This window comes from Larus michahellis, chromosome 5 (genome assembly GCF_964199755.1).
Source record: "Larus michahellis chromosome 5, bLarMic1.1, whole genome shotgun sequence".
Classification (NCBI taxonomy): domain Eukaryota; kingdom Metazoa; phylum Chordata; class Aves; order Charadriiformes; family Laridae; genus Larus; species Larus michahellis.
This window is the reverse complement of record NC_133900.1, coordinates 15,671,073-15,684,810: the sequence shown is the minus strand read 5'-3', so window position 1 is coordinate 15,684,810 and position 13,738 is coordinate 15,671,073. Positions and strand designations below refer to the sequence as shown.

General features: G+C 38.6%; 1 protein-coding gene across 5 annotated transcripts in view; it reads right to left on the bottom strand.

Moving 5' to 3' along the window:
- INPP4B (inositol polyphosphate-4-phosphatase type II B) overlaps positions 1 to 13,738 on the bottom strand; it is a 364,993-nt gene that overhangs the window by 147,772 nt on the left and 203,483 nt on the right. For all 5 annotated transcript variants that reach the window (XM_074588896.1, XM_074588899.1, XM_074588900.1 and 2 more), the window contains 2 exons: positions 4,965 to 5,076; positions 2,836 to 2,908 (listed from right to left, as the gene is read on the bottom strand). In XM_074588896.1, coding sequence (XP_074444997.1) covers positions 2,836 to 2,908; positions 4,965 to 5,076 — 185 coding nt within the window. The remainder of the gene's footprint in view (positions 1 to 2,835; positions 2,909 to 4,964; positions 5,077 to 13,738) is intronic.

Genomic DNA, 13,738 nt, shown 5'->3' with positions numbered 1-13,738 from the left:
CAAACAATTGGCAAACTCTCCAGTGTTATAAATAAATAACTGAATTTTGAGACATATAAATTCAATCTCTTGGGGTATAAATGGAATAGTGATAAGCCTTTGTGAAATATGATACTCATTCCTACTCACTCGGTAAGTGGCTCGTAACTCACTTGAGGGCTGCGAGTTCCTTATATTAAGATTTAAATTTCAGAAGAATGCTACTGTGCAGCTATGCCTACAGGCTTAGAGATTCACATAGGGGTATTTTTTCAGTTCCATAGTTTTGAAGGCCTGATAAACAACACGAGACAGAAGGAACCAGAAATCTTTACAACCATATACACATGTACTAAATGCATATGTATATGGAATATATACTGTACTGTAGGTAGTTCTGTATGTAGACAGCAGGGAAAGTAGTGCAGGCAACGTTGATGTTATCGCTTCTGCTGCATTACTGATATTGTTCCTTTCCCTTCAGTCCTTGTTTTTGCTTGCCTCTAATTTTGCCACACTGAAATTTGTCTGGCCTAAACTGATTATTTTTTTAAGTTTTCAGTTAAGATGGTCCAGATGCACAGAATGCGGCCAGGAATCTGCAATTCTGTACTTTATAAACTTGATTTCTGACAGTAAATCTTTTACAGAGATGTGCATTTTACTATTATCTATGACAATCTACCCAAGATCTGACAACGACATAAGCCTTGGAAAAGAAATCTCAGTACGTAAAAACTCAAAACTTGAACTTAACGCCTCATACATGCACCAAGGGTCTACCTTTTTTGAAAATTCTTGTATCCTTCCAACCAACAAAACTGTGCACGTGTGATTCATATGTTTTTTGGGTGGAGATGTGTGTGGCACAATACCCTTAAGATGAGCACTGGTACCCATATGAGAAAGCCAGTCCCCAGGCAACACAGAGAACTTTGACCCACATGAAGACCAGTCATAGAGGCATGCTAAGGAAGAAGTCTGAATGTCTGGGCAAAGAGGCTGAGAGTATAAAAGAAGAGCTAAAATTTTCTAAGAAAAGAAATTGTGAATTCAATAAAAAGAGTGGGATTGACAAAACCTGTAACTGGTGCCAGGTGTCGGCAGAGAAGTGGAGGCAACGCTAGGGTGAGAAGAGGAAGTCACAAGTACAGGAAACAGACTGAAGAATAAGTATTTATTAGAACACTCTTCCTGTGACTGAAAACTCTTTCCAATATCCTGCCTGCTGTCATTTCTTGTATATGCATCTGCAGTTTTGCTCTTTCCCCTCAACTCTTTTCAAAAACAAAAAATGGCAAAAAACCTTTCATGGTATGTTTGACTTTATAAACCTTAGCAATGCTGGGTAGGGTGGGGGTTTTGGTTTTATGTTGTGTGTTTGTATATGAGGGCAATAAATGTAGAAATGTTAAGAGTTGTCTAGATATACTGTAGAATCACGTGCAAATACTCATGACAAAGTAAGCTAAACTTCACCGTTCACAAAACTGACATCTACCTTGGAAGTTCCAACAGTTCCAACAAAGTACATTGCCCAAGCTCCATCATTTCCTCATCAAAAAAAAAAACGAACAAAAAAATCGCAATCAAACCCACCCAACAAAGGGAGCAAATTGAAAAGAAACAATTGTGAATCAGTAACATTTTGTCTGAACAGAAATGTCATTTATTTAAGACCCACTTACCTGGATGACATACAGAATCAGAATCAAAGAACGGCTGCACTGAGTTAGACCAAATGGTCCAACGGGCTCTGTACCTTGTCTCGAAGAAGAGACATAAATAGATACCTAGAGATGCAAGATACTCTCCCTGCCTCCAGCTGTTTTCAGTTCAGGAATTTCCAGAGCCAGATGTAGTTCCTGTGCATTTAGTAATTCTCAACAAATATCTTTTCCACAAACATACCTAGTCTCACATTGAATCAATGAGAAGAAATGGCAGTTCTGAAGAAAAATTTTTTTCCCTGCTTCTGATCTAGTCTCAACAAATCACAGCAAAAAACTTACAGCTTTCATACATACATGGAAAAACCTATTTTATGGAGGTTTCTAGTGCTTCCTGCAGACTGCAAAGCTAGTCTAATAAGTCTGCTGTCCTATCAGTGAAGTCATATGAAAAAGTTTCAGTAAGGGTTTTAAAAGGTTTCAAAACTTCAGTAACATTTCTCTTCAACTGTATGCAGCAAATACCCAGAATTCCTGACAGCGCTGTGGTTTCAGATGACCCATATAACTTATTTGTGACATTGTTACTGCAGAGTAATGGAGATTCATAAACTTGGGCTAATAAAACTTTTATAGTGCAGCATATCAGCATGTAATATTTCTCAGTATAATGAAAGAGAAATAGATCTATTCAACACTACACTCAAGCCCAGAGTTGACCTAGAATTGAGAATGCCTTGCCAACAGCTTCCTTCATTTTAGAACATATAGCTTCCAGTTCAAACTGAAATGGCCACTTCATCAGCTATGAGAGAGAGATTAATTCTCCCGGGTATTCAGTTGCAAATAATGCACAATTACTTTAACAGAACGTCATGCAATGACATGACAAAAACTTATGAGGTTAATTCCATGCCCACCGAAGTCACTGGCAGTCTTGAAAATCATGGAACAGTAAAGACGTTGTAGTGGGAGATTTTAGCAGAAAGCATAATTGACATTTCTGAAAGTTTTCCTCATGTTTCTCAGGTACTGTCAAATATGTATAAAACATTAAATATTAAACTTTAAAATCTGTGCATCATTTGAAGAGCCTTTTAAGAGCCCTGCCACAAATCTTTGTGATTTTTTCAGGATCTGACATAGTGTTGCAATAGTCATCTTTTACAGATGTTAGAATACTTACCTGCATTTAATGAAGGCAAGTTGTCTTTACCACTTATGCCTTCAGTGGCTGTACATTCACGAACCAACGCACACTACAAAAGAAACGCAACTGTAAATGTAACACATTCAGGTGTTAGAAGGAAATTCATAGCAGGTTATAAATAGCAGACTGAAAAATATCACTGATAATATAACTTCTCAATCCTTAATTATAATTTACATTTTTCTCTTTATATTTCTTTTCCAATATACAGTAACACAATCAGAATTATAGCAGAGAAAATGGCAAAATATGATCAGCTATTCCATAATAAAACAGGTTTCCTACCAATACAATGGCAGAGGTTAAAATAATTTTTGACAAGTTCTGTGCTTTCTGAGAGGTTTTTTGACACGGCAGTTTTCACATGCACAGTGTCAGAAACCACTCCACGAATTTTTAAACAAGGGAAAAGTAGAAACCACAAAAAAGTCTTTAAAATGTGCTTGCAGTTTGTGATTAAAGTCATTTGTTATACAAGTGAATTGGAAGATTTCTTTTATAAGATTAGTGTACAAAAGTATAAAAAGTTTATGGAAAAAATCAACCTGTGTAAACCTATGTTAAATGTACTAGGATGTATATTTTTAATGCTCCTCCTCCCCTCACTCAGAAGAAAAAACCCAGATAGCCTCTAAAGGTGATAGGGAGCTCTGTTCTCAGGGCTTCCCGAGTTTATAGATGTTCTCTTGCAGAACTCTAAGCAGAGCCAGACATGATGTACTGTCTACCAGTTGATATCTCAGATTGCATTTAACTATCACTTTAGTCTTCTATGAGGAAATCCCTGGAAATAGTTTATCTATTAGCAAACCTAATTCAGAACTTACTTCTTTGAAGTAATTCAATAACTCTACATTCTCACAATTGCATCCACACTATGAACATAGAAACTAAGACTCCATTACACAACACCATGATACAACTAACCCATAAAAACTAAGGACTCCTTTAAAGACCACAGAAAATACAGCTCTCACAAGGTTGGTCTTTCTTGACAAGTATCAGAACCCCCTAAAAGATGTTATTAAAGCCTTCTGGCTCCCCTAAACTAGACAGAGCTCAAATAATTGTGAGAAGTCTCATTCCACATTTTGGAATGGAAGAAAAGCAAAATGAAAGAGAAGGCTGAAAAAACAGTTCACGCTGCATATCTAGTATGAGGGCTGCAGAGGCAGAGATACCATGAGGAGGCAACTCTGTACGGGTCTGTCAGTTGCCATCAGTCAGGGATCCAGTTAAAGAAACCTTTTCATTAACTGCAAGTCATTCAAACTCTGATTTTCTCGTTCTGAGCAGTCATTTCTGAATCTCTCCCAAGCCCAAACCTCTTGTCATCATAAGAGACAGCCCATCCATTCCACCCTCCCTCCTTTTGGTTCTCTGCTCCTCTCAAATCCACTCCCCATATCATCTCCAGCTCCAGTCTCCACCGCTTTTGCCTGCAACAACCTGTCCTACTTCAGAGCATTTTCGCTCTTTACAAGCCCTTCTGTCCCTGCTCTTGTCCCACATCGTGAGCACCCCAACTCAGAATCCCTAAATACAGCCTCTGGTCAACACTGCCCTATGCTAGCACCCTGAGGCACCATTGCTGCGCCATCCCTCCCGTTGATTTTCCCCACCACTGTGTGCTCCTATGAAATGCAGCTGAACCTGCCCCTTTGCAAGGTTCACCTCTTCTTTGGCTTGTCTGTCTGTCATTCTGTCCAGGTTTGCAGGGTTGTGGGCACAGGTTGCACATAAAAATCCACGTGAACAGGACTTCAAGGGCAGAAAACAGAGGAACTGTCCAAGGGAAAAAAAAGTCAGATTTTATGGTGTCTCTATGGACAGTTGTTTGATCAGGAGTGATTAATTATGGTCAGTTGAGGTCAAAATCAGCTCTTTTTTTCCTAAAGAAGGGGAGGGACTGAGAATATGAGGATAGAGTATTACTCTGTACCTTTTGTTGAAAAAGTATATTTAGTTTAGGGAGACTAAGTTTACATAGTAGTTTATTCCAGATATTTTTGATCAAGTCCTTAGCCCAATTTGGAATTAGTAATTTAGGCATTTTGTACAGCTGATCATTCTAATGAATTTTGTGCAGTGAACTGAGTTTCTACCTTTTGGTCCTGGGCATCAGTTGTGATGTGGTCTGTTTCCCCATCCTCTAGCTCTCCCATCTTCACAAGATTGACTTCAATGGTACCAACTGTCTTTCCACCATCAGAAGTCCTGGAAAAAAAAACCATAACATTGGGTTACCTGCAGCATTGCACTCCTTCAGTAAAAATATTGTCTGTAAACATTTAGTCCCCTCTCCATTCTGTACAGCTGCAGTCACCTGTATTGAATTCGTTATTTACAATCACAAAGGAAATGTTAACAAAGGGAATATTGTATTTTCTACAGATTCTTTATAGCAATGAAAGTTTTCATCACGAAAGTAAGGATGAGTAAGTGCTATAAATGGTGGAAGAACCCAAAAATATTGCCAAGTTTTCATTCTAGACATTATTCTGTCTGTGGACCGTCAGAGAAAGGGCTGTAACATACCCCACTTACGACCTGCAGTCTCACTGCACAGTACACTGCTTTGTTTCCTAACTTAATCTGCGAAGAAAGGACATGCTCAGTATAATAACAAACCTCCTGCTAAACTGAAATAATGACACTAATCTGAATGTCACTTTTCCTTTTGTACTCCCTCTACAGAGTAATTATTCAGAATCAGTCCCATTTCTTTAACTATATGACAGAAGATAGTATAGTTTCAGGTGAATTCCTTTATCATCATCTCCACAGTTTACTTCCAATGAGGCAAAAATAAATAGCAATTTGGATTTACATCTCCAATCAAAGAGCACTGCTCACTACCTTTTGAAAGAAATAAGGGTTCAAACTCCAAAAAGCTACTGAATGCTTTTTCAGTAGTATGTTTCAGTACCAGTATTCAGTACCAGCTTTCACTGGTAGCAAAACACAAAGGTTAATGACACATTTCTCTCCCGGGTTTATTCTGAACCGCTGGATTTTTTGAAAGGGAGGAAAGAAGGGCAACAGATCATTTAATAATAATGAGGAAAATATAAAAACAGTCACCAAGCAAAAATCAGCAAAAGGAAACAACGAGAATAAGTTTAGCAGAATTGCAAAAGCACAGAGAAGAAGAATGAAAACAAATGGGTCTGGGGCAATGCTGTGTATAATCTCAGAAGTGAAGATGAAATGTGATGAAGCCGTACAAAGGAATACAGAGAAGAGGGACTAGAGGGCTGGCAATAAAAAAGAAAAAATTACTTTCAGAAACAGTAATAATCCTCGCTGCAGAAAAACATAGAATCATAGAATGGTTTAGGTTGGAAGGGACCTTAAAGATCATCTAGTTCCAACCCCCTGCCATGGGCAGGGACACCTCCCACTAGACCAGGCTGCTCAAAGTCCCATCCAGCCCAGCCCCGAACACCTCTAGGGATGAGGCATCCGCAGCTTCTCTGGGCAACTTGTTTCAGTATCTCACCATTCTCAAAGTGGTCCTTCCGCCTGGGGCATGAGCCAAGCCCTCTGGGAAAGCCTGCACGTGGCAGAATGCGGCAAGGCAAAGCTGAGCTGGGGCTGTCCTGCCCAAGAGTGGGAGACAATGCTGCATGTTGGCATGGTGCTGGCTCAGGGGCTCTCAGTGATGGAGAGGCACAGGGTAGCTGTGGATGCCCCATCCCTGGAAGTGTTCAAGGCCAGGCTGGATGGGGCTTTGAGCAGCCTGGTCTAGTGGGAGGTGCCCGTGCCCATGCCCATGCCCATGCCAGGGGGGTTGGAACTAGATGATCTTTAAGGTCCCTTCCAACCTAAACCATTCTATGATTCTATGTCCCTTTCTTTGCATTGAGCTCCCACGATTTTACATAATTTGCATTTCTGCATGCAGCATAAGGCCTTAATTAAGTCAGACTATGCCAGCTCTTTACACTGAGTAAAGTTAAGCACATACGTTAGTCTTTTCAGGCATGAATACTTATTTATCATGCTAAATCAAAACTTCCCTTTTTTTACAGTAAAGTCTCAAAATATGGCTACCCCCCAAGCTTCAAATTTAAATAATCATTTTGGTTGCAAACCATTATGCTTTAATATGTGACTCAGTAGAATACACTCATCTTGCAACTATACAAATTAAATATGTACTTATATAAAACCTTACAAAATAAACATAATTCTTCATATTTTACATGTGCCACTACTTCCTTTGCTCTAAGCCAAATTCATTACTGACAATAAAATAAGGGAACAATTAAAAATGAACAATTCCAGACAGCCTTGCAACCAAAGAAGCCTATGTTAATTAACAAAGTATACAAAAGAAAAGTAATAAGGAAGAAGGGTACCATGTCCAAAGGGTGTTTATAAGCAAAAATACATGATAATTTTGAAATGCATGAGAACAACTTAGGTGTCTTCTGCATGAAGAACATTCCCCTGAGTTGCTACAGCTTAGTGGTTTGACTTCATTTGTTTTCTCCTTCCTGTGGCAAACCAGTACACAAACAAACGGACTACAGCATTTCCAAGGAGAAATGTATGTACACCTTTAAAAATCAGAGTAAACGTGTGGCTATAAGACTCAAAATTTTTCAACAGCTTAACACGTCCTAATCAAAGTGTCAAGTGGATGACCTCATTACCAGGCTGACTTAAACACGCAACAGCACTTTGCTGTTATCCTGGTCTGAAAGGAAAATATTGCACCCATTTGACTTCCAGAAGTAAAATCCTACCTATCCTTTTTTGTTTGGAATACATTTTTCTGAGGCCAGAGAGACCTGCAAGTCTAAGACTGACCTACATAAACCAGATCTGATTTAAAATTACATCAGGGTAAATTAGGAGTATAAACAAATGTTGAGCAAAACGGAGCTCAATTTGCAAATGAACTGATACAAGCCAACGAGGCATGTTGCCTGAGTAAAAATGAAATGCCAGTTACGCTTTCACAGCCCTTGTCTCCCTTTTCTTTAGAGCACTACATGTTTTCTATCGTTGGTATTTTTAGAGGCTTGGCCTCAGTACAGCAGCGAGCACTGCACTGCCTGCCTGCACAAGTAGCCATATGTGTTTGGAAGCTTTCTCCATCCACGTTTAAAAAACATGATTGACCTAATTTCACTTTATATCATTTTTTTCAAGGATTTTCTTCTCCAAATCACTCCTGTTCTGGTCTAATACACATGTAATATTACAATCTGAAATACACAGTATCTGCAAGAGAAGGTAATGCAATATAATAGAAGTAAGCAGTGGGACTGTTGCATTGTAGCAGTACTCTTTCCTCTATTTCTCTTATCTTTCCACATGGAAATATGGAAACACAATTTAAAAACAAACAAACAAACAAAAAACCCCACAAACCAAAGCTTCTTTTGAATGCCACAGGCACACAAATCAACAAAAAGCCCTATAAATGTCCAGGGAGAAACTGTCATTAGCTGTGTCAGACACTGTGAATTTAAAACACCACTGGTGCATGAGAGTCTTCAAACAACAGACATGTCAGGCATTTAAAACTTTAAAGCAACATCGTGCGCTTAAATTTTGCTTGAAAGAAAATTAAAAGGGAGAAACAGAAGTGATGCAGTAGGAAAAATATTTTAAAAAATCCTAGCAATCACACTTAAATAAGACAAAAATCTGTATTATTTTACTTTGCACTAAGAGAAACGGTATGGCATATATACACTTCATACCATTTGCCTGGACAGACAGAAGAAGACAATCTCACACATACACACTGTTCAACAGACCATCAGGGGAATAATTAATTGGTTTTAGGATACTTCATAATGCATTAGGATAGAATCAGCATATTTGCTGTGGTTTAATAAAGCTGAAAAGTGCACTATGCTCTCGCATGGTGCAGTGAAGACTGTCCCTGCATCAAATTGCTTACAGTCATGAGACAAGATGTACTATAGACCCACAGGACAAAGGATTGCACCTTGACAAACCTGCATAGGGACATCGGGGGAATACAGAAATAAGAATTTAAAAAGTGCCAATGTGAAGAAGCCCACATATGGCTCAAACTCCAGCTGGCTTATGGAGTTGAAAAATTGCTGATTATTTTTTTAACAGCCTGGGACAAGGAATACGAATGGCCTGATATCTGTCCACAGAGCATCTGCACTTGGAATATGACCAATGAAAAGGAAACACAGTGTTAGAGGAGTGATTTCTAAACCAGATGTAGAATCCAGTGCCATAGGGTGCAGGCTTTGGCAGCAGAGCTGACGGTGTTTCCATTTATCCCTAACCATCCAGTCCAACGTGACTGAATACTGCAGTGCTCACGCCACCTACCACAGCTATAATCCTGTGACTCTCTGCACGCACCTAAGCAGGAGTCACCAAGGGCCCATATTCTGATGAACCTTGTGGGGGTGATGCCGAGGGAAACAGTATGTTTTGAACTTTAAAAGACCCCAAACTTCTATCAGTCTTAAAAGCAACACTGCTGTTCTACTTGCTGAGCCAAACCCAGCGACTTTTGAAGCCGTCATGAAATCTGCTCAGGTTTAAAACCACAGTTACTTAATAATACTTATAATATGAATTTAAAGTTTATTATACACATGGATTTCCTTACCATCCCAATTCCTTAAGGATCACCAGGTCAGTATCAGTTCCCTCAAACGTGAAGCCAGCACCATCATGAGCGGCAGGAATATGTGCCCACTTCAATACTTCTGTCAATAAAAGATTGACCCCCAGGCACCCAGAGAGAAAGAAGGCAACAAGCTGGTGGTGGAAAAGCAAGTGAGCTACATGAACTGAAAGCAGCAGCCATTTGTCTCCAATGCTGCGCTCATCAAGTCTCACTGCTGCATGTTGAATATGCAAATTTAGGCCTGCTAATTGGTTCCCATGGCCATACCTTGCTTCCAAAAAAAAAAAAATGGCTCAAGAACACAAAGAAAAAGAGAAGCAGACTGTGTATTTGCATAGCTGTGTTAATAATAAATGACAGTGACTGCCTGAAAAGCAAACATTCAGTCTAGCAGGCAGCCCCTTTCTCCAATGCATAACACACAACAAATGCGATTAGTACAGACTAACATGCAGATTCTCATAAAATAGTTTTCTCTGCTGATGCAATAGATTTTGAAATGTGCAAGCACAAAACTATTGTAATTGCATAGAAATGCTTATTCTGTGAATTCACAGTGGAGCTTATTGCAATCTATACCGTTTTTTAAAAAGGCCACTGGTAAATAACATTGTACTGCATTCTAAGGTAAATAAACAAAGTTTTGCACTGTTCAATTCCTTCTCAGTTTTCATGATTTCAATGTACTGTTGATTAAGCTTCATGTCAAAACAAGTTTTGCCTCAACTGCATGGGAGATCTTCCTGCCTTATAAAGCCAAGCTGTTGCTCACCTGCTTTCTGTGGTGGATGACATGACATGAAGCAAACAAGGAACAATTTCAGGATGGAGACCAGTAAAATGCGTTGTAGGCAGACTTGTACTGAATTTTAATAGGGAAAAGTAGCTAAATATATAGTATTTTATAGTCACCACTTTCTAAGGAAGTTATATGTACACAAACTACTGCAAATCTTAGTGTGCTGCTTTCAAATTCTCTCTAGTTAGTTAAACATTGTGAACATAACTACTACTGAAGTGCAGCTACATGTCTTCTGGCCCGCTGAACCAGGAAACAGGTTCAGTCCTGAACAAGACTAATGAAAATAAAACAGCTAAAAAAAGCAGATTGACAGGCGAATAGATATTGTCCAAGAGGTCAAGTACAGCCACATGTCTAAGGAAAGTATGTAGAATACAGGATTGACAGACATCCACAGGCACGTTCTCTGAGATAACCTGGATAATTCATGCACTTCCATCCTAGTTGTTTCTTTTTGAATGGTTAGCACCATCACTATAAAGCTCCTGCTTATAGGGGCCAAAGGATGTGAGTGGTATTGATATTACCCTAGTTTCGTATTGAAGTAGCCTACTTACACTTTTGGACTGTCTACTAAAAGGAGCATCTCAGACAGATGGACCTTATTTTTACAGAGAGCACAGAAGAGCACTATTACCTTTTTCCTTTGCTGCTTCTTCCATGTAACTTACTGGAAATCATACCAAAATCACCCAAGCTAAAGAGGACTTTGCTGGAAAAAAGGGTAAACTACCACCACAGGGGATGCAGTTAATGGAAGTACTACTTGCTGGCCCTATACAAAAGGCCATAGGCCTCAACCAAGCAAAAAAACCCAAACATTAAGTTGTTCTTAAAAGAAAGGCATGGCAAAAAGCTCCTCTAAACTGAACTTAAACTGTAAATCAGCTAAAAAAAATAAAATATCAGTATTAATTACTAAAATGGCAATCAGTATACCTAACTCTTATTTACAAAGAAAAAAGCATGTGTGCTTGCCTTTTTTTTTTCTTTTTAAATTGGATACACTGCAACATATAGTCAATATTAAGAACTATTTGCTATTGAATATGGCTTTTGTTTTATTCAATAGCCCATTTTATCCTGTTCATCATCACAACCCTATGAGAAAGCTGGAAGCAAGTGGTATTGCATTACCATTGCAAAATGAAACATCCAAATCTATAGAAGGCTTTTCTGGTTTTATAAATTTCATATTGGAAACTGCAATCCCAAGTCTCTAGTAACTAAATTCCTCTGCCAACATCAGTTTTGTACCTTGTCAGCACCGAAGCAGTTCTACAAATTGACCTGTTCAGGTTTTGATGATTAGATACAGGACCACACATCTACAATAAACACTCAGTCATCACCTTAGGGCAACTCTATTGAGAAGAAAGGACAACCAAAATAAAAACTTCTTTTGTTTGTAACTTGTGTTCCTAATCACTATTTAAGGCACAATGGTGGGGAGAAGGAAAAAGGCAGAGCATGGTATGTCAACAGTAAGGAACTGTTGTATGCCAAGATGTATGCCAGCCCTCCACAAAATAACTGAGAAAAATACAAGAATATTCCTTTAAAAACACTTTTATAATATTACATTGTACCTCAGAAAGACAATGCCAGGACATAATAACCGGGAAAAAAAACAGTGAAAAAGTAACCAGATTCTATAATTACGCCAATATTTACAGGGCAAATCAAAGAGCTATTTCCGGATCCTTAAATCTCTACTTCAGATCTAACAAAGGAATACCTCTAAATCACAGGCACTCCCTAGTAAACTCCCATCCAAAGCATATCAACAGGAATTAAACAGAACTGCATGCTCTGACAAGCCCGTTGGTATATCCCCTATTCTCCTGCAGGGTGCTAGTAACAGTAGGGCAATCAGAGTAAAGCAAGTTTAGATTACTAGACTGCTCTGGTTAAACTGCCATTGAAGAAATGCGGATAATTTCTACTGATTTTGTGATGCTGAATAGCCATTATCAGGAAACAATCCCACATTTAAAAGGTTAGGATTTTTTCTTAAAAAAAAAAAAAAAAAGAAATCCAACCAACTAAAACCTACCCTTTAATGTATCTGCAAATTAATTTGAATTGGTATGATATTTTGTCTTCTAGCATTAGCTGCACAAAGAGAACAGACAAGACTAAAAATATTAATTTAAAGCAAATCTGAAAAGGCTTAGAAGTTCAGCTGAGGACAACCTGTCAATCTGTCATCTACTGCTTATTAGTTATCCATATGAACTTTTTGTTTACAAATTAGATAGGTTAGGTACAAAGTACTTACTCTTTTCAAAGTTTCCTGAAACTTTACATTCTGTCAATCACTGTGGCACCTGTCAGACATGTTCTTTCAGATCAAGTTTTCAATATGTCAGAGAGGCAAAGTTGTCCCAAAGAACTTGAGACAACTTGAAATTCTCTTAAGAACAGACTCTTACAAACACTGCTAGTATTTGTTTATCTAGCCATACATTTCCATAGAGAGTAGTCAGTTCACATTTTATCTGATCGGTTTTGTTTGTTAGAAAACAAAGTTATCTGCTTGTTAGGCACAGTATTTTCTATGTTTGGGAGAAATTAAAATCGAGGCATTTTGTTAACTTTGCCCTGTAAACTACACACATGTATGCAACTACTATTGTTATAATAGGAAGGCAGGTGCAGTAATAAAACCTAAATACTTCAAGAAGTTTCCGTTTCAAAAAAATGCAGCGTCCTTGACATAGCGACAGTACCACAACATCACTGAACAAGTTGTAATTTGGGCCTTCAGCCAAATCAAGGCTGGCTTCACGTGCACAGGGTGGAAAGCATAACACAACTTCTCTGCAGTACCTATGTACAATATTTCAGGCAGAATATATACTAGCATCTCAGTTTTCCTAGTCACAGCTTCTTTTGTCCCAAAATTTAAGTAGAAACATGGTGAGTTTGCGTAGTTGCTCTGTGAAGCCTACCTGTACCTATCCAGTAATCCCAAATAAGCCTCCATTGTGCTTGCAAAAATCAGCCCAACAAAATCCCTGCACTATATAAAGTCCAACGAATTCATTCTGAAAAACACCATCTAAAAGGTTTCCCCTAACCTTCCAAAAGTTTTGATTTGTATCTTGATTCACCTTAAGCCATGCAAGTCAGTAGCAGGGGTGAAAACTGCATTTTTTTTCTTCAGTGCACAGCTTTAAGAAATATCTGTTCTGCCCAGCCCTAGTTCTTGAACACTGGCTCCAACTCTCCTGCAGCTCTGTACCCTGTGTCACTAATTAACATCGTACATCACACACACTGCCATTTGAGTTTGGCTGCATGTAACAATAAGTTTAGGAGACTGCAATCGATTTCACATGAGAGAAGCCTTGAGTCACTCGGTCCACCATCTTCAAACATGCCTAATAACCAAACCAGCAAACCTGTACAGTGTTAATTCTTTAAACCACACG